Genomic DNA, 20,220 nt, shown 5'->3' with positions numbered 1-20,220 from the left:
ATCAATGATATGTAAGTCAGTTCTATTTAGTCATTTGTTATGATCTATTGATTGTCAATGGCAGAATTATAAAATCATGCAATGAAAAAGATGGATGTATAAGACCTACAAATAAATGAAAAATATTGCAGGATTATGGTTATGAGAAGTTCATTTACTACCACATAAGAATGCAAAATGTTCCATACACCACCCAGGGACAACTGCCAGCAAATGAGAATGATTTTTAACTCCATCAACAAACTGGACATTCTCAGTTCATCGAGTTGTGTGTTAATATTTTGTTTCCTTCTACAGAACTTTTCCTTGTCACCTGTAAGAAACTCATTATGGTAATAGAGTACAGTTCAATGTGTAAACTAAAGTACATCATAAATAAAAACAAACATTTCTAGCTATTAGTCAGTAATATCAATTTACACTATATCCAATAACATTACTCTTTGTACGTGTTTTACATCTCCAATTTCTCTGGAAATACACAAAGATACCTGCCTGTATGTATTATTTACAGCTGGTCCAAGGAAAACTATTTAATTTTCATAAATAGGTTACTACATCTCTGAGTCAATGTCTGTGGTAAAGTTGATTGTCAATATATGAAGGGAAAAAGGTACTCATAATAGTTTTGAGGGGTTGAAAATCAATTCAACTTCTGCCAAAAGATTGTCAAATACACAGACAGTACTGTACTATGACCTGTGGTTTCAATGTCATGTAACCAGCACATACAGGATGACATATATTTTAGACTTTTATATAACATAACTGACCTTATCTTTCTTGAGATGTAGTTTCCTTTTCATTTCAGAGGTCACAGATATGTGTCTTCTCCTTTAAACTATTTTTTTACAACACTGTGTTTCTCAGTGATGTTATTTTTACAGAATATCAGAGAGGCCTCTGTAGGCAGCAAATTTATTTAAGATAAACGTTGCAGGTGCATTTTGTTCCATCACTAGTGAGTCAATCTAATTCTTACCAGTAAGTATTGCAGCAACCCTTGTAGCTGAGGAACTCTAAGATAAAGTCCGCCAGTGATGTCACAGCCCTGCTGAAGGAGTCCAAGCTCCTTGTCCAAACTGCACACATCTAAGACAACATTCTGAAAGAGAGTCAACAAGATTAACATTTACTCACATTTAAAAATTAGGAAAGAGCAAACATACCCCTGAGCAGCTTGTGGTACTGCAGAATTACAGTTACTGGTCTAAACAGGTTACCCACAGGTAAGAGGGAATGACTGAGCTACTAATTGCTTCAACTGGATTATTTGTTCTGTCAAAATAAGAAATTATTTAAAGACTAATCTAACTTAAGTATCTGATGTCCTATTAACTTCAGTCTTAGTGAGTCATATAGATAAACAATAATGGAGCCAATAATTCTACCTGTTTCTGAGCTGTAAAGAATACATTCATGAAGTTCATATACTGCGAGGCACTGTCACCACTACCAGTCACAACTAAGATACGAGAATTCATCTTCGTTCCTGTAGCTTTCTCTTGATCCAATCTAAAATAAAAGAACAAAAGAAGAACTTAGCTCTCTTTACACTTGAAGCATTGCTCTACAATCCATGTAATAGGCAAAACAGCTCACCGATGGATATAGCAAAGTGCCATTGCAATAGCACCAGCAATGAGGGAATCTCCAGAGAGCTCTGCATTTCCAGCTTTTATTTTTTCAACATCACGGACCACCATCTGTTGCAGATTCTGCCGTAATGTTTTCTCAACATAAGTAAAGAGCTCATACTGCCCATCTAACTGACGAAGTGTTGGTACTTGCTGACCAGAGTTTCCATCAACTGGTGGGAACAGAAACTGCCTAAAAATACAATAAAATTCTGTAGAAAAAGCAAAAGCATATTTTCCAGAACATGCCAGCTACACTAAGCCATGTGACTTTTTTAACTTGAAGAGTTATCTCTAATCAAGTCTGACTGTGAAGCAGAAATATAATACACCTGAAAGAACATGGAACTGGGCCCTATCAATTCTGGGGACTATACTGAAGACTATGAGCTTCAAAGGAACTCTGTAAGCAAGGCTGTTATGTCTACCCTCTCTGGCAGTCACCGAAATGATCCAAGTATGATCTTTAAGCTAATATGACATGTACTGTTTGTTTCAACATGTGTCACAGTCTTAAGTTGGTTGCACTTTGTTTCCTCAATAACATCCAAAGTTGTGTCTTCAACATGGATGAAACGTCCACGCGTAACACAGAGTACATAAAGTGACCCTTCCCATCCTTTGCCGCATATTCCTTAAGGGGTACCATTATTCACTGTATAAATTAAAATGCTGTAGCCGTACTTACAAGATCGAACACTACCAGTTACTCCACTTTCATCTGTGATTAGTCAGTTATTGCTACAGTAATAGCAATAATAATGATGATGATGATGTGATGATGATGATGATGATGATGATGATGATAATAATAATAATAATAATAATAAACTGCAATCCACTACAAGCACACATCAAGGGATTTTTTTTTTTAAATAGGTAGACATGATAAAATTAATGACTGCACAACAGATGGCTACAATACTTACTGTGACTCACCATCTCCACTTCATTGTGAGTAGCATCCATCCTTTTCATTATACACTGAAGAGCCAACGAAACTGCTATGCCTGCCCAATATTGTGTAAGCCCCTGTGAGCACGCAGAAGTGCCGCAACACGATATGACATGGACTTGATTAATGTCTGAAGTAGTGGTGGAGGGAACTGACACCATGAATCCTGCAGGCCTGTCCATAAATCTGTAAGAGTTCAAGGGTATGAAGATCTCTTCTGAACAGCATGTTGCAACCCATCCCCAGATATGCACAATAATGTTTATGTCTGTGGGGTTTGGTGGCTAGCGGAAGTGTTTCGGCTCAGAAGAATGTTGCTGGAACCACTCTGTAGCAATTCTGGTCGTGAGGGGTGTCACATTTTCCTGCTGGTATTGCCCAAGTGTTGGAATGCATAATAGTCATGAATGGATGCAGGTGATCAGAAAGAATGTTTACATATGTGTTACCTGTCAGCGGCGTATCTAGATGTATCAGGTGCCCCGCATCACTCCAACTGCATATGCCCCACACCATTACAGAGCCTCCACCAGCTTGTTCAGTACCCTGCTGACATGCAGGGTCCATGGATTCATGAGTTTGCTTCCATACTTGTACACGTCCATCCGCTTGATACAATTTGAAATGAGACTTGTCCAACCAGACAACATATTTCCAGTCATCAACCGTCCAATGTCAATGTTGAGAGATCCAGGCGAGGTGTTAAGTTTTGTGTCGTGCTGTCAACAAGGGTACACAAGTGGGCCTCCAGTTCCAAAACCCCATACCAATGATGTTTCACTGAATGGTTCACACAGTGACACTTGTTGATGGCCCAGCATTCAAATCTGCATCAATTTGTGGAAGGGTTGCACTTTTGAAACACTGAACTATTCTCTTCAGTCATTGTTGGTCCCATTCTTGCAAAAGCTTTTTCCAGCCACAGCAATGTCACAGAGTTGATGTTTTACCAGACTGCTGATATTCACGGTACAATCATGAAATGGTCATAATGGAAAATCCCCACTTCATCACTACCTTGGAGATGCTGTGTCCTATCGCTCGTGAGCTGACTACAGCACCACGTTCAAATACACTTAAATCTTGATAGCTTGCCAGTGCAGCAGTAGTAACTGATCCAGACACTTGTTGTCTTGTATAGGTGTTGCCAGCCGCAGTGTCATATTCTGCCTGTTTCCATGTCTCTGTATTTGAATAAGCATTCCTGTATCAGTTTCTTTAGCGGTTCAGTGTATTATTAATGACATACGGTAGCACAATTATTCAACAATGTATACTGGTTGTTCTTTATTGAAGTCATATTCTATAATGGCAGCCACTTCCATCTTAGCAAAAGGGTTGTCTTTTTACAGAATGGCCTAGGAAATAATTAACATAAAATACATATTTCAAACAATAATTTTGGAACCCTAGAAAACAAAATTGCATCAGAGGTGATACAATGTGATGACTATCAGCTTCATGGGTAAATAAAATGAGTGTTCCTCCTCCCCAAACCCAAATTATACAAAGGACTAAGTACATAAGAATAATCCTATTCACACACACACACACACACACACACACACACACACACATTTTCTTCTCACTCCATATTTAATATTCTATTATTATGGAGCCTGTGATCTAGGGGTAGAAAGTAATAAGGTGGCTTACTATGAGCCATGCATCTACAAAAACATTAGCATGATAAGCATAGACCAACTTCCACTGTCATAAAATAATGAAAGATCTTCTCAAGAATCTAGAAAATTCTCGTTCTCAAGAATCTAGAAAATTCTAGTGCTCAATAAAATTGCAAAGCATGTCAAAGACTCCAGTTCACTCATTCATTGACCAGCCTGCTGTAGCAACAGAAGATAATAAAAGAAAAGCTGACAATTTAAATTTCACATTTTAAAAAATCAATTGTGCAGGACACCTACTACAGTAGTACAAGTTTATATGCCACCTAGCTCTGCAGATGACGAAGTAATTGAAGAAATGTATGATCAAATAAAAGAAATTATTCAGATAGTGAAGGGTGACGAAAATTTAATAGTCATGGGTGACTGGAATTCGGTAGTAGGAAAAGGGAGAGAAGGAAACGTAGTAGGTGAATATGGACTGGGGTAAAGAAATGAAAGAGGAAGCCGCCTGGTAGAATTTTGCACAGGGACCAACTTAATCATAGGTAACACTTGGTTCAAGAACCATAAAAGAAGGCTGTATACATGGAAGAACCCTGGAGATACTGACAGGTTTCAGATAGATTATATAATGGTAAGACAGAGATTTAGGAACCAGGTTTTAAATTGTAAGACATTTCCAGGGGCAGATGTGGACTCTGGCCACAATCTATTGGTTATGACCTGTAGATTAAAACTAAAGAAACTGCAAAAAGTTGGGAATTTAAGGAGATGGGACCTGGATAAACTAAAAGAACCAGAGGTTGTACAGAGTTTCAGGCAGAGCATAAGGAAGCAATTGGCAGGAATGGGGGAAAGAAATACGGCAAAAGAAGAATGGGTAGCTTTGAGGGATGAAGTAGTGAAGGCAGCAGAGGATCAAGTAGGTAAAAAGATGAAGGCTAGCAGAAATCCTTGGGTAACAGAAGAAATATTGAATTTAATTGATGAAAGGAGAAAATATAAAAATACAGTAAATGAAGCAGGCCAAAAGGAATACAGACGTCTCAAAAATGAGATTGACAGAAAGTGCAAAATGGCTAAGCATGGATGGCTAGAGGACAAATGTAAGGATGTAGAGGCTTATCTTACTAGGGGTAAGATAGATACTGCCTACAGGAAAATTAAAGAGACCTTTGGAGATAAGAGAACCACTTGTATGGACATCAAGAGCTCAGATGGAAACCCAGTTCTAAGCAAAGAAGGGAAAGCAGAAAGGTGGAAGGAGTATATAGAGGATCTATATAAGGGCGATGTACTTGAGGACAAAATTATGGAAAAGGAAGAGGATGTAGATGAAGATGAAATGGGAGATACAATACTGCGTGAAGAGTTTGACAGAGCACTGAAAGACCTGAGTCGAAACAAGGCCCCCGGAGTAGACAACATTCCATTGTAACTACTGACGGCCTTGGGAGAGCTAGTCCTGACAAAACTCTACCATCTGGTGAGCAAGATGTATGAGACAGGTGAAATACCCTCAGACTTCAAGAAGAATATAATAATTCCAATCCCAAAGACAGCAGGTGTTGACAGATGTGAAAATTAGCGAACTATCAGTTTAATAAGTCACAGCTGCAAAATACTAACGCGAATTCTTTACAGACGAATGGAAAAACTAGTAGAAGCCGACCTCGGGGCAGATCAGTTTGGATTCCGTAGAAATGTTGGAACACGTGAGGCAATACTGTCCCTATGACTTATCTTAGAAGCTAGATTAAGGAAGGTCAAACCTACGTTTCTAGCATTTGTAGACTTAGAGAAAGCTTTTGACAATGTTGATTGGAATACTCTCTTTCAAATTCTGAAGGTGGCAGGGGTAAAATACAGGGAGCGAAAGGCTATTAACAATTTGTACAGAAACCAGATGGCAGTTGTAAGAGTCGAGGGACATGAAAGGGAAGCAGTGGTTGGGAAGGGAGTGAGACAGGGTTGCAGTCTCTCCTCGATGTTATTCAATCTGTATATTGAGCAAGCAGTGAAGGAAACAAAAGAAAAATTCGGAGTACGTATTAAAATCCATGGAGAAGAAATAAAAATGTTGAGGTTCGCCGATGACATCGTAATTCTGTCAGAGACAGCAAAGGACTTGGAAGAGCAGTTGAACGGAATGGTAGTGTCTTGAAACGAGGATATAAGATGAACATCAACAAAAGCAAAATGAGGATAATGGAATGTAGTCAAATCAAATCGGGTGATGCTGAGGAAATTAGATCAGGAAATGAGACAGTTAGAGTAGTAGAGGAGTTTTGCTATTTGGGGAGCAAAATAACTGATGATGGTCGAAGTAGAGAGGATATAAAATGTAGACTGGCAATGGCAAGGAAAGCGTTTCTGAAGAAAAGAAATTTGTTAACATCGAGTATAGATTTAAGTGTCAGGAAGTCATTTCTGAAATTATTTGTGTGGAGTGTAGCCATGTATGGAAGTGAAACATGGACAATAACTAGTTTGGACAAGAAGAGAATAGAAGTTTTCGAGATGTGGTACTACAGAAGAATGCTGAAGATTAGATGGGTACATCACATAATTAATGAGGAAGTATTGAATAGGATTGGAGAGAAGAGAAGTTTGTGGCACAACTTGACCAGAAGAAGGGATCGGTTGGTAGGACATGTTCTGAGGCATCAAGGGATCACCAATTTAGTATTAGAGGGCAGTGTGGAGGGTAAAAATCGTAGAGGGAGACCAAGAGATGACTACACTAAGCAGATTCAGAAGGATGTAGGTTGCAGTAGGTACTGGGAGATGAAGAAGCTTGCACAAGATAGAATAGCATGGAGAGCTGCATCAAACCAGTCTCAGGACTGAAGACCACAACAACGACACATGACAGTTTGACCCATTGAATCCATACATTGAATAAAGTATTTATACTGTGTACAGTATAAAAAAGGAAACAAAACAACGATATCCTTGGTTTTGAAATAGATTTATGAGATTATTTAAACTGAATAATAATTGTTTCTCAGAGCAAGGCATGCTACTATTGGAACAAGAATTAAAACTATTTAACTTCATTTAAGTGAAAATAACTACAAAATTTATTAAAGTTAAAAATTTATCTTGAAATGAGAACAAACTCTAGAGATTCAGTGTATTTAGGTAAGTGCTATAATAAACACAATTGCTGGTAATTGAAGCAACACAGCAGTCAAAAACTATGCAATGATAACCCTAATCCACAATTTTTTTAACATGAAGTTACCATTCTTCCTTGCCCCTATTCTATCTCAAGATAGATGAACCTGCAAACTAGTAAATATAAATAACTAGTTATTACACGAAGTAGTAGATACCCAACAAAAAATTATAAAGCATAATCATTCACAACTAAGTACCATCCACTATGTGTAATATCACTACGAGTCATACCGCCTCCCGATCTTCGCACAGACTCTCATGTGGAGGACTTCAAAATAGGCATCCCCGGTGTTAAGAAACTGAGAGAGCTGAAAACAAGTCACTCATCAAGTTCGGATGATATCCATATTAGGTTTTAGAGAAAATACTCTTCAGCATTGACCCCTTACTTAGCTTGCATTTATTGTAAAATCTCTTGCCCAAAGCAAATCCCAAACAACCAGAGAAAATGCATCCAACTCCCATACATATATGAGGTGCTATCCAAAATTTTCAGGACTGGTGCTGCCATCTGTTGAAAACCTTGCCTTAGGACTAATGGTCACCATACCCGTGAAGTAGTTCCCACACACACGTACACACTGGTCCCAGTGCTTCTGCCACTGGCCAAACGTTTTCTGGAAGTCCTGTTCTTTGAGGGTGTTTATGACTACCAGCAATGCTTCTTGAATTCTCTCAATAGATTGTCGAACTGACAGCCTTTCAACTTGATTTTCAGTTTTGGGGATAGCACGATGTCGCAAGGTGCCAAATCTGGCGAGTATGGTAGGTCAGATACAACCGCCATGTTTCTGTTTGCCAAAAAGGTCCTGGTGAGCAAGGACGTGTGACAGGGCGCGTTGTCGTGATGCAGCAGCCAGTTTCCTTGAGACCAAAGTTCAGGCCTTCAGCGCCGCATGTTTCCACAGAGCCGTCACAAAACGTCACGCTAGTACACGGAATTCACTGTTTGTTTGAGTGGGACGAATTCTTTGTGCACAATTCCCTTGGTATCAAAGGAAATGATGATCACGCTCTTCACTTTTCTCTTCACCCGTCTTGCATTTTTTGTGGCCTTGGAGAGCTCGGGCTCTTCCACTGGGACGATTGCTGCTCTGTCTCTGGTTCATAACTGTAAATCCAGCTCTCGTCACTGATGATAACCCATGATAAGAAGGTTGGATCATCAGATGCGATCTGACGAAGGTCCATCCACACTTCAACACGCTGTGCCTTCTGATCGGCAGTCAAGATCCTTGGCACAAATTTTGTGGCGACACAACGCATGCCTAATTCATCAGTCAACATTCATTGACATGTCCCACAACCAATACCCACTTCATCCGCAAGGTCTTGAATGGTTCAACATTGGTCAACACGAACCAATTGTTGACGTTTAGCAACAATGTCTGGCGTTGTGCGGCTAATGAGCCTTCCTGTGTGAGCATCATCTTCGACATCTGTACAGCCGGCCCTGAAACGAGCATGTCACTCAAACACGTGCGTACGGCTCATGCTTAGTCCCCGAACACTTGTTGAATCATTGCAAGGATCTCCATAGCACTTTTCCCGAGATTCGCAAAGAATTTGATACACATGCGCTGTTCTGTTCACGGATCCATCCTAAAATCACCACACACCAAGCACAGAGTATTACGGAAATTACTGTGGACATGCAACAAGTCCTCCCAGCTGAATGCCACTCTGCACACTGACCCATCAAATATGCAGTTCTCACCACCTAGCTGTGCAAAGTTCTACTACTACTACTTTCCAGATGGCAGCACCAATCCGGAATATTTTGGATTCCACCTCGAATGAAGAGGAAAAGAACAGACCCGCAAAATGACATGTCAGTATCCTTGACATTGATTTGCTGTAGACTTCTTGAGCAGCAAACAGAAAAGCTTCTGTCCATAAATCAAAGAAAGCATCATTCATGCAAAAGTGAGTTTGTCCTTTTCTCACACAATATCCTGTGAACCATCTATGATGGGCAACAGTCAGACTCCTTATTCTTAGATTTCCGGAAAGCATTTGACATAGCATCCCAATGCAGGGTGCTAATGATAATCAGAATATATGGAATAAGTTATCAGACATGCAAATGTATAGGGGACCTCTTAAGTAATAAAACGCAGTATGCTGTACTGGATGGCAAGTGTTCATAAAAGGTATTGTCAGGTGAACTCCAGGGGAGCGTGATAGGACTGCTCTTATTCTCTATATACATAAATGATCTGTTGGACAATGAGAGCAAAAATCTGCAATTCTTTGCTGATGATGCTGTTGTGTATGAGAAAGTGTCATCAGTGAGTGACTGTAGGACGACACAGAATAACTTACTCAGAATTTCTATTTCATGTGATGAACGACAGCTTGCTCTCAATGTGAGAAATTGCAAGTTAATGCGTATGAGTAAGAAAAACATTACTGTAATGTTCAAATAGAGTATAAGTGGTGTGCTGCTTCACATGGTCACATCAGCTAAATATCTAGATTCAATGTGGCAAAGCGATAAGAAATGGAAGAGCAGCTGTAGGGTAGGTTAATGGTCAACTTAAGTTACTTGGGAAGATTTTAGGAAAATATATAAAGGAGACAGAATACAGAACCATTGGGTGATCTATTCTTGAATAGTGAATTACCTTCGAGAGAATGGTCTCTTGACACACACAGTCACTACAGATTTAGAAAACATCATTTTTGTGAAACATACACGAAATGTTGATTGCTATTGACAAGCGATTTCAAACTGACCCTATATTTCTAGATTTCCAAAAGGCTTTTGACACTGTACCACACAAGCAGCTTGTAGTGAAATTACATGCTTATGGAATAATGCATCAGTTATGTGACTGGATTCGTGGTTTGCAGTCAGAGAGGTTACAGTTCATAGTAATTGATGGAAAGTCTTCGAGTAAAACAGGTGGTGTTATAGACCATCTAATGCTCCTTATCTAGATAAATGATTTAGAAAACAATCTGAGCAGCCACCTTAGGTTGTTTGCAGATCACACAGTCGTTTATTGTCCAGTAAACTCATCATAAGATCAAAACAAATTACGAAATGATTTAGAAAAGATATCTGAATGGTGCAAAAATTGGAAATTGACCATAAATAATGAAAAATGTGAGTTCATACACATCCATTAAACTTCGGTTACACAATAAATCAGTCTAATTTAAAGGCTGTAAATTCAACAAAATACAGAATCATTACAATTATGAACAATATAAATTGGAAATAATACACAGGAAATGTTGTGGGGAAGGTAAACCAAAGACTGCATTTTATTGGCAAAACACTTAGAAAATGTAACAGCTCTACTAAAGATATAGCCTACACTATGCTTGTCTGTTCTCTTTTGCACCGCTGGAATTCTTACCAGATAGGATTAACAGAATACATAGAGAAAGCTCAAAGAAGAGCAGCATGTTTTGTATTATCACGAAACAGGGGAGAAAATGTTATGGACATGCTACAGGATTTGGGATGTACACCATTAAAACAAAGGTGTTTTTCATTGCAGTGGAATTTTCTCATGGAATTTCAATCACCAACTCTCTCCTCTGCAAGCGAAGATATTTTATTGACGTTGATGTATATAGGGAGAAACGATCATCATAATAAAATAAGGAAAATCATAGCTTGCATGGGAAGATATAGGTGTTTGTTTTTTCCACACACTGTTCAAGAGTGGAATAACAGTTAATTGTTGTACAGGTGGTTCAATAAACCCTCTGCCAAGCACTTAAGTGTGATTTGCAAAGTATCCACGTAGATGTACTGCTCGAGTGTTTGAAATGCTCACCAGACCAGAGTAAAAAAGACATTGAAGTAATTCAGAGGCAGGCTGCCAGATTTATTATCGGTAAGATCATTCAACAAGCAAGTATTACGGAAATGTTTTCACGGAGGGAACACGATGTTTTTTGCATAGCACTACTGAGAAAGGCTGGAGAACTGGCATTTGTGACTGACTGTAAAATTATTCTACTGGCACCACTGTAAATCCTGTGGAAATACCATTTCAGCCAATAGAAACTGGGGCTCAGTGGGAGGCACATAGACACACTTTTTTCCTCTCACATGGAATATGAAAGGGAATTACTAGCAGCTGTACAAGGTGCCCTCTGCCATGTATCATATAGTGGCTTGTGGAGTATTTATGTTGATGTAGATGGGTTTTGAGAGTAGTTCAAGAGAGGAAGAGTGGAATGTAATAAAGAAGGAAAACAATTAAAGGTAGGTGGAACAAGGAAGGTACAGAAAAAGTAAAGACAAAGAATTCATAGACTACTCATAATGTTCCAGCTTAAGCATGAGAAAGGAATGTAGCTGCAGGGATGCAGCATTAATTAATTAGTTCTATGTTCCACAGCTAATTTGTTCAATATAATTAATTATAATGGTGTGGAACAAGTCATTTTAAATTTGTATGTAAATATGATTACATGCTAACCATTTACAGATTTTACTTTTGTATGTTTATTTAAAAAATACAATGTGAGTTAGTAATTCCTACCAATCACCATTTACATGTTGCATAAATATAAATTCTTTGACAAGACAGAAAGAGTTCTGGAGGAGAAGTTTTTTCAATTTGTTTCAAACTGAACTTCACTCTCAGTCAGACATTTTATATCATTGGGTAAGTGATAGAAAATTTTGGTGGCAGCACTGTGGAACTGTTTTTATACTAAAGACAACTTTAATGTGGAATAATGAACGTCATTTCTTCCGTTGGTATTGTAATTCCATACATCACATCATTTGTGAGCATCATAGTATTCTTACAGTAAGTTTCTGATCAAAGAAAAATTCTTCTTAAAGATGAGTTACCCAAAACATTGTTCCATAAGACATCATTGAATGAAAATACATAACATATGTTAACTTGCTGATTTCTTTCCCCAAGATCTCCAATGATTCAAATTGAAAATGTGGCTGATACGAGTTGTTTTCAGCCACATCTGCAGTTTGAATCACTGCAAATTATCTTTTTTCCCCAGTTTAAATTCTCATTAATATGGATACCTAAAATTTTTTCATGTTTCACTCTGGTTATTATTTCATCATCACCAGCTACATTTATCATTGGTGTAGTGCCTCAAGATGTGCAGCATTGAACAAGCTGTGTCTTTTTAAAATTTAGAGTGAGACCATTTGCAGAAAACCACTCAATAATAATTTGAAGAATTGATTCTGCTGCTGTACATTAGAGAGAACATCATTAATGTACATGGGAAATTACAGCTTTCTTTGCTTAGTTACAGGAAGTGCAAACAAGCTAAACTGGAGAGAATCAGGGAACCTTATAAAAATATTTAGAAAGATACGATTGTAAGAAGAGCTGACACAGCATACAAGAAAATTAAATGAAAGTTTGGAGAAGTGAAATGTACGGTGCGAATGTAAAATCTCTATTAAACACTGGAGAAAAGGCATACGGATGACAGGAATAAATTGAAGATCTGCGCAATAGACCAGAACTGTTCCAAAGTGCGACAGAAGAGGAGGAGGAAGCTGATCTAAAAAAAAAAAAAATAGCTAATCCAGTATTGGAGTCAAAATTTGATACAGCATGAGGTAGCAAGAGCTGATGATATACCTTAGGGGTTACTGAAACCTGTGGGTAGGTAGGAACTAGAAGGTTATTTGTGTTTGTGTCAATGGTCTATGAAATGTGTGATTTACTTGCAATCAGATTCCTAGGAAACCACTGTTATCACTTTACCAAAGAAGACATTCATGGATAAATGTGGGCACTACTGAATGAATTGTGTAACAACTCAAGTTTATAAACCGCTGATCAGAATATACAAAAGAATGGACAGAAAACTTTAAGATGAAATAGAGTAAGATCAGTCTGGTTGCAGTAAGGGAAAGGTACCAGAGAAGCATTTCTGACACTGTACTTGGTAATGAAAGGGACACCTTGACAGCATTTGTGGGTCTGGAGAACATCTTTGACAATGTAATGTGGAATAAGATATTCACAATCCTTAGAAGATTGTTGTTAAAGTAGAAACAGATGAAAAGTCAACAGAACCTAGAACAAACAAATGTCAGCAATAAAAGTGAAAGGTCAGAAAAGTAAGGTTTACGTCAGGAAGAGTGAAAAGTAGAGTTCCAGCTTATAACGTTTGTTGTTTAACTTCTACACTGTGGAAGCAATAAAGAGGCAAAAGAAAATTTTATAAGAGGAATAAAAGTTGAAAGGAAGCAAAAATTAATGTTAAGATTTCGAACACAGCAAAACTGGAATGACACAATGGCAAAAGAGATCATATTTCAGAAGTAAGATTACACAGAAAGGCTAAAGCAATGGGCAGAAGAAGTAGATTGTTTTAGGCAACGAAAGCTTTCTTCAATAAGAGAGCCCTCTTCCGGTATCACGTATTCTGATGGAAATGAGAGATAAAATTCCCAAAATTTTAATGAAATCCTTTTGGATTACTAGGCCACGAGATTATGAAACAAACAACCACAAAACTGACATTTTGACTGTCACTGCAGCAGTTCACTTCAGGATGTCCAAACTGCTTGGTTTTTTAGGCTGGTCTTATGTACATGTACCACCAGATTACAGTTGTTACATAACAAATGACATCACAGTCTGGTATATACCGACCAATTTTAAGTAAGATTTGTGTGGAGGAGTGACAGTACAGAAAGCTACTGCCAGTCTTACTCAAGCATGCTACTGGCAGACAAGTGCAAATCAGCAGCCTGTACCCAGCAGCAGCATTTTCCTGCAGCAAGACACTGATGCAACATGCCAGGTCTCTGTGACCATGTGTTTATACAATTGAGATCATGTCTTGAGGAGCTGCTGTGTGTCAACACAAGTGGTGCTTTTTTCTGGGAAAGCTGGCAGCCAGGCCATCTGCAACTTCTAACCCTCCTCCCTATCCACGTTGTCGAGTTGTTTAAATATTTTAATAGCCTATATTACTTTTCACTGCAGCATTTACATCTACATCTACATCCATACTCCGCAAGCCACCTGACGGTGTGTGGCGGAGGGTACTCTGAGTACCTCTATCAGTTCTCCCTTCTATTCCAGTCTCGTATTGTACGTGGAAAGAAGGATTGTCGGTATGCTTCTGTGTGGGCTCTAATCTCTCTGATTTTATCCTCATGGTCTCTTTGCGAGATATACGCATGAGAGAGCAATATACTGCTTGACTCTTCGGTGAAGGTATGTTCTCGAAACTTTAACAAAAGCCCGTACGGAGCTACTGAGCGTCTCTCCTGCAGAGTCTTCCACTGGAGTTTATCTATCATCTCCCTAACGCTTTCGTTGACATTCAAGAACACTAGCTCCTTGGAAACTGAAAGCTCCATCACAGCTCATAAAATTTCTGTTTACTAGTGTGTCTATAGCTGAAACCATTTATCATCATACGGGAGTGACCACCACCAGACATTTGCGACTAGCTGCGGTTGTGCCAGTCATCAACATGTTTTAGTTGGCAAGTCACATGACAAAATAAGACAGTAATTGTAGGGGAGACCAATATAGAACTCAGTGAAGGGTGACATGTCATTTGGGAATGAGATGTCCCACATCCCTACTCTCCATTGGCCGTTGAAAGATGGCTACGGCAGGAACTAAGTAGGAAGTACCCTACTTTCAGGTGGTGTTTTATGGCCTGTGTGGATCAGAGCTGCAAAAATCCTATGCCGTCGGTGAGGCACGTTGCAAACTGGCACTTCTATCTGAGAACTCAGTGAAGGGTGACATGTCATTTGGGAATGAGATGTCCCACATCCCTACTCTCCATTGGCCGTTGCAAGATGGCTACGGCAGGAACTAAGTAGGAAGTACCCTACTTTCAGGTGGTGTTTTATGGCCTGTGTGGATCAGAGCTGCAAAAATCCTATGCCGTCGGTGAGGCACGTTGCAAACTGGCACTTCTATCTGCTGGGTGGTCATCTTCTCTGTGGAGCTATGGGTAAAAAGCAGGGAAGAATGTGGTCTCCACAATGTCAAAGAAATGCACGTCAGAGAACAAATTATGTTGAAATATATTTGTACCAATTGTTATTGTCTTGGACTCTGATAAAAATACATCCTCTTGTCTCATTCCAATTCATGCAGATGTAGCTGAAATGTCAGCATCTACAATCATATCTCATACACAATAAATCAAGTTCAAACTATCCTGGTATATTATTACAGGGGATATGTCAACCAACAGAAATCTTTCAGCACCTTCCGATGCAAAAACGAGAAAAAGACCACCAACAACAGCTGCTCTACAATTAAAGGGGCACTGATTAGAAGGAACTTTTCAACACAAGAAATACGGTGACTGATAAACATGTTGCAAGCACTCTGAAGAATTAAAATATGAAAATTCTACAGACTGACTAATGAACTGTTTTACCTATCAACACCTATCATCAAAACAGAAAAAGTAGGAAGAAACATTTCATCAGAAATTTAGGTCACCCTGAAAAGGACCACAGCAAAGGTGATCAAAACATGAGCTTTGAAGCTTCTTTAAGTGAGAGCTCAGTGTTGTATCAAAGTGAAACATAGACAACTTAAAATCAAGAGAAGAAGAAAATTGAGACATTTGCAACATGGTGCTGTTAAAGAATGTTAAAAATTATGTGGCCAAGAAGTATGAAATGAAGGTGGTCTATAGTACTACAAAGAGTAGTAGAGAATGGAAGTCTACGAAAACACTTACCTGAAGCAGTGATAGATTACTGGAATGTCTGCTACCATCCAATAATAGTTAATTCAGTGCTGGAAGAAACATCAGAGGCAAAAAAATAGGAGAGACAGAACATGACTACAATATTCAAAATATATTACAGAGGATCTTGAGTGTAATAGTGACTCAGAGATGAAATAATTAGCACAAGATAGGGAAAGGTGGAGGATAACAGCAATACAGTCAAAGACTTCTCATTATAAACACCCCTTTTATGAGGCTCTTACTACAGTGATGTGTTCATTCAGATTCTTGGTCTCATTGTTTGGTTTTATATGAATTTATACAAATGTAAATTTCTTGCTATGTTCCTAAAAATAAAATGTCACCGACTATTTCAAAATGAAAGTGTGATGTGCAATCCTTTAAGAAATCTTAATGTAAAAGATTTACTCTCACAGATCAGTATGGCTGAATGAATAACTGTTTTACCACCTATGGTCATAGACCTTCGACATTAGTTCTCGTTATAATTACACGCTGACATGCAGAGCAACTTATTTTATATATGTCCACATGTACTGCTAAAGTACTATGAGTACTTTATTGTTAAACAAAACTGGGCAATAACTGCAAACATTAAAATCGCCAAGAATAATGGTTACTGTCACACTCACTTCATGTTGTGGAAGCAAATTCAAATGGCACTTACAAATTCTGTTGGTGGAAATTCTTTATACCAAATGGCGACAATTTGTTAACCAAACAATGGTCAATATATAATTACAGACGAGCAGATGGATACATGACAAAGATGTGATAACTTCTGGAACTACACACTTACAGCTAAACAGTAATAGCTGTGGTCACGAGAATCATAGAATAGAAATCCAAACATCGACCTTTTACAGAAAACGTCTAATTATGAGAAATACTGTTATCAAGATCTACATACAAAATTTGATAATGGTGTTCTTTTCTGATGCCTACTGATCTTCTGATGAAAATTTTATCATAGAAAAAAAAAAAAAAATACTCGAATAGCCTATATATAGAGCTGCCACATTATTCAGAAACTATCCAAAGTTACAGTGGATTCTCAGATTTGAGAATTAATCTGTACTGGTGTGCTCAAAAACTGTCAATAAACTGAGGAGCTCTTACAAAGTGAAACAATCTATTAGTACATCACATATGGTAAGGGTAAACGGGTTATGGTGTTCAAACAATCCATTCCTAGAAACAAATTTGGATCCTTTCATGGTACGATATCTTACGTTTGCTGAAAACACAAATAACTGCAGCAGCACAGAAGAAAAGAATAACAGAGGTGTTTGAACCTAACAGTGCACAACCTATAGCCTTGTATTTTAAAAAAAATGTAACACAAGCCCTTAAAAAAATAAAGACTGAATTTTAATAGAGACAGAAAAACATATTAAAATTTCCAAACCCCAGTGTGATAATGAAATTTCACTCTGCAGCAGTGTGTGCACTGATTCCTGGCAGATTAAAACTCTGTGTTAGACCAGGACTCTAAGCCTTTCACATGCAAGTGCTCTACCAACTGAGCTAGCCAACTATGCCTCATGAAGCCTCGTCTCAGCTTTACTTCTGCCAGTACCTCACCTTATGCCTACCAGACTTAACAGAAGTTCTCCTCCAGGAGTGCTACAATAGCTTGTTTCAATTGCTTCCAGTCCCTCATAGCTTATCAAATAGTTTTATTACAGAAAAAAGCTATTCAAATCTTGTTACATAGATATGTTAGGACTCACTGCAAATCCCTATTTAAAAAGTTGTGTTTGCCTATGGTACTCTCCTTTTACATATACAAGTGCACAATGATGAGAAGAGCTAGACATGCTGACCTGTGAATTAACTCAAACTACCACAGTTATAATACCTGCAAACGTAGGTCCCTCCATGTAGAACTACTCTTACACAAAAGACATGTAAGCCACATTGCTGTCATTTTTTACAGTACAATGCCATCACACACAAAGAGTTTGTGGATGAAAAGGGCTTTTAGGGGAGGATTAAAATAATTTCTTGCTGAGAAGTGTTTGTACAATGTAAGTTCATATGTTAGCTTAAAGGATTACTAGGCCCTCATTTATTGACGAGTTATTTTGATTCTGTTAACTGATGTACTATCTACACTGTGTGTGTCTCTACAAAAGAATGTGACTGCTTCCTCTGTTTCAGATGCTGTGCAATACATCTCCTCTCAGAAGGGATCTGGTGCTACCCTAGTTGTGACGAATACAGATATTTGCATCTTATAGAACTATTCAGCAGTGTTATATCATTTGCCAAATGTTTTATTTTATTTCTTATTTACATCAGAATGTCCTGATTTCGTTATATCATTGATTTACTTACTGTGCATGTTGTACTTTCCAGCAATGCTATGTAATGCTTTCATGTGTTTACACTTTTCTGTGATGTTTTAGTCTTGATACTTTCATATTCTTGTTATACAACTGATTTACTTACTATGCATGTTGCAGTCAAGACTGCATTAGTGATTCCCCTTCCAAACATGTATCACGAGAGAGGGCTATGCCAGGTTTAATGCACTCGACTCGCATTCGGAGTTTATTCCCTGTCCAGCTATCCTGACTTGATTTGGCCACGATTTCGCCAAGGTGAATGCTGGGGTAATTCCTCTGATTAGGACCTGGCTGACTTCACACCTTATCCTCGCCTATTTCTATTTTAAATTATTGTTTTATATATATTATTTCTACAATGTATGTGACATGTCCGATACTGGTAAACTAAACGACCTATGGACGAATAAATGAAAACGTAAAATATATGATAAATAAAGTGGCAGAAATTTGCCAACGCTCAAAAGAAAACGAATGATCTGAAAGGTCACAACAGTGAAAAACAAATTTTTTTCAAAGCCCATCTTCTATACCATATTCCGTGCAATCAATATAGACTAGCACCTTCAAACTAAAGTAGCAGAAGCATACTATTACTCTCCGAAATAATTAGCTTTTATTTGTAATTATTTTTATAAAAAAAACAAAGGTGAAAAATACAATGCGCCCAAATCAAAACGATAAAATATTTCTGACAACATATCACACTGTCTGCAACTTGAAATGATTTATACTCACGTGCTTCTCGCGTGGCACGCCAATACAGCCAGTTTGTTGGTCGATTTGAGCATCAAATGTGAATTTGCAAAGGCGACTACTGATTCCATACACTGCGTCAAAACATGAACATCTTCCCTAATAATCCGCTGACTTGGATTAGTATCCAGGATAACTACTAGGAGACTCACTTCAATTTCTGAAATGAACGGTGAAGTCAACACATCGTTTGCTAAGGATTATTTTATATAGGCGCCACAAGACCTCTTTTCCAAAAAAGACAATTAGAAAAATATCAGTACCGTCACTCATGGTGTCGACGTTTCTTCCGCACTACCTTTTATTTTATTATTTTAGGAATACATGACCCACGATACTCGCAACTGGCGCTGCAATTTAGTAAAAACTTACAAAAACCATGTAGAATAAACAAGCACAACTTCTTTCCATTTTTCACCTTCCTTCAGAATTCTCACCACACCATAACAATATCACTATTGTCCATATTCCTGTCACATGAACCCCTATCTACAGAACATAACAAAATCCAGTGTTTATTTACAATTTTGGACAGCACGCGGCTTTCAAATACATTCAAAGATAAGAAGCCCGAAGATCTTACATAGCTCAACCGGTGTCCAAAGCTGTTATAAAGATAACTAGACTCTCCGAGGGACTACAGTCGCGAGATACTTTGGTACAATGGGATGGACGCCATTGTGGTGTTAAGAGTTTGTTAACCTATTCGTGGGCCGTGGGGAGATATACTACCCACCAGATGTATTTTTGTACAGCGTTTAATGAAACGTGTTACGACTTCTGTACGCTCCTGGCATGTTGTGGCTGTGAGCTGTACCGGCAGTGGTTTCTGTTTGTTGTGAAATATAGTCTTCAGTACTGTAGGAAGTATACAGGGTGAGTCACCTAACGTTACCGCTGGATATATTTCGTAAACCACATCAAATACTGACGAACCGATTCCACAGACCGAACGTGAGGAGAGGGGCTAGTGTAATTGTTTAATACAAACCAAACAAAAATGCATGGAA

The 20,220-nt window shown here is 38.3% G+C and overlaps 1 protein-coding gene across 1 annotated transcript in view; it reads right to left on the bottom strand.

Annotated features, from left to right (window-relative positions):
- LOC126355257 (general transcription factor IIH subunit 3) overlaps nucleotides 1–19,817 on the bottom strand; it is a 39,447-nt gene extending 19,630 nt beyond the window's left edge. Inside the window, exons 1-5 of the mRNA XM_050005542.1 lie at nucleotides 19,474–19,817; nucleotides 19,193–19,370; nucleotides 1,603–1,830; nucleotides 1,392–1,515; nucleotides 983–1,105 (exon numbers count right to left, since the gene is read on the bottom strand). Coding sequence (XP_049861499.1) covers nucleotides 983–1,105; nucleotides 1,392–1,515; nucleotides 1,603–1,830; nucleotides 19,193–19,370; nucleotides 19,474–19,483 — 663 coding nt within the window. The 5' untranslated portion in view covers nucleotides 19,484–19,817. The remainder of the gene's footprint in view (nucleotides 1–982; nucleotides 1,106–1,391; nucleotides 1,516–1,602; nucleotides 1,831–19,192; nucleotides 19,371–19,473) is intronic.
- Between the last annotated feature and the right edge of the window lie 403 nt (nucleotides 19,818–20,220).

The sequence above is a fragment of the Schistocerca gregaria genome, chromosome 3, assembly GCF_023897955.1.
Source record: "Schistocerca gregaria isolate iqSchGreg1 chromosome 3, iqSchGreg1.2, whole genome shotgun sequence".
Classification (NCBI taxonomy): domain Eukaryota; kingdom Metazoa; phylum Arthropoda; class Insecta; order Orthoptera; family Acrididae; genus Schistocerca; species Schistocerca gregaria.
The sequence above is the reverse complement of the archived record's forward strand: the minus strand, read 5'-3'. Positions and strand labels throughout refer to the sequence as shown.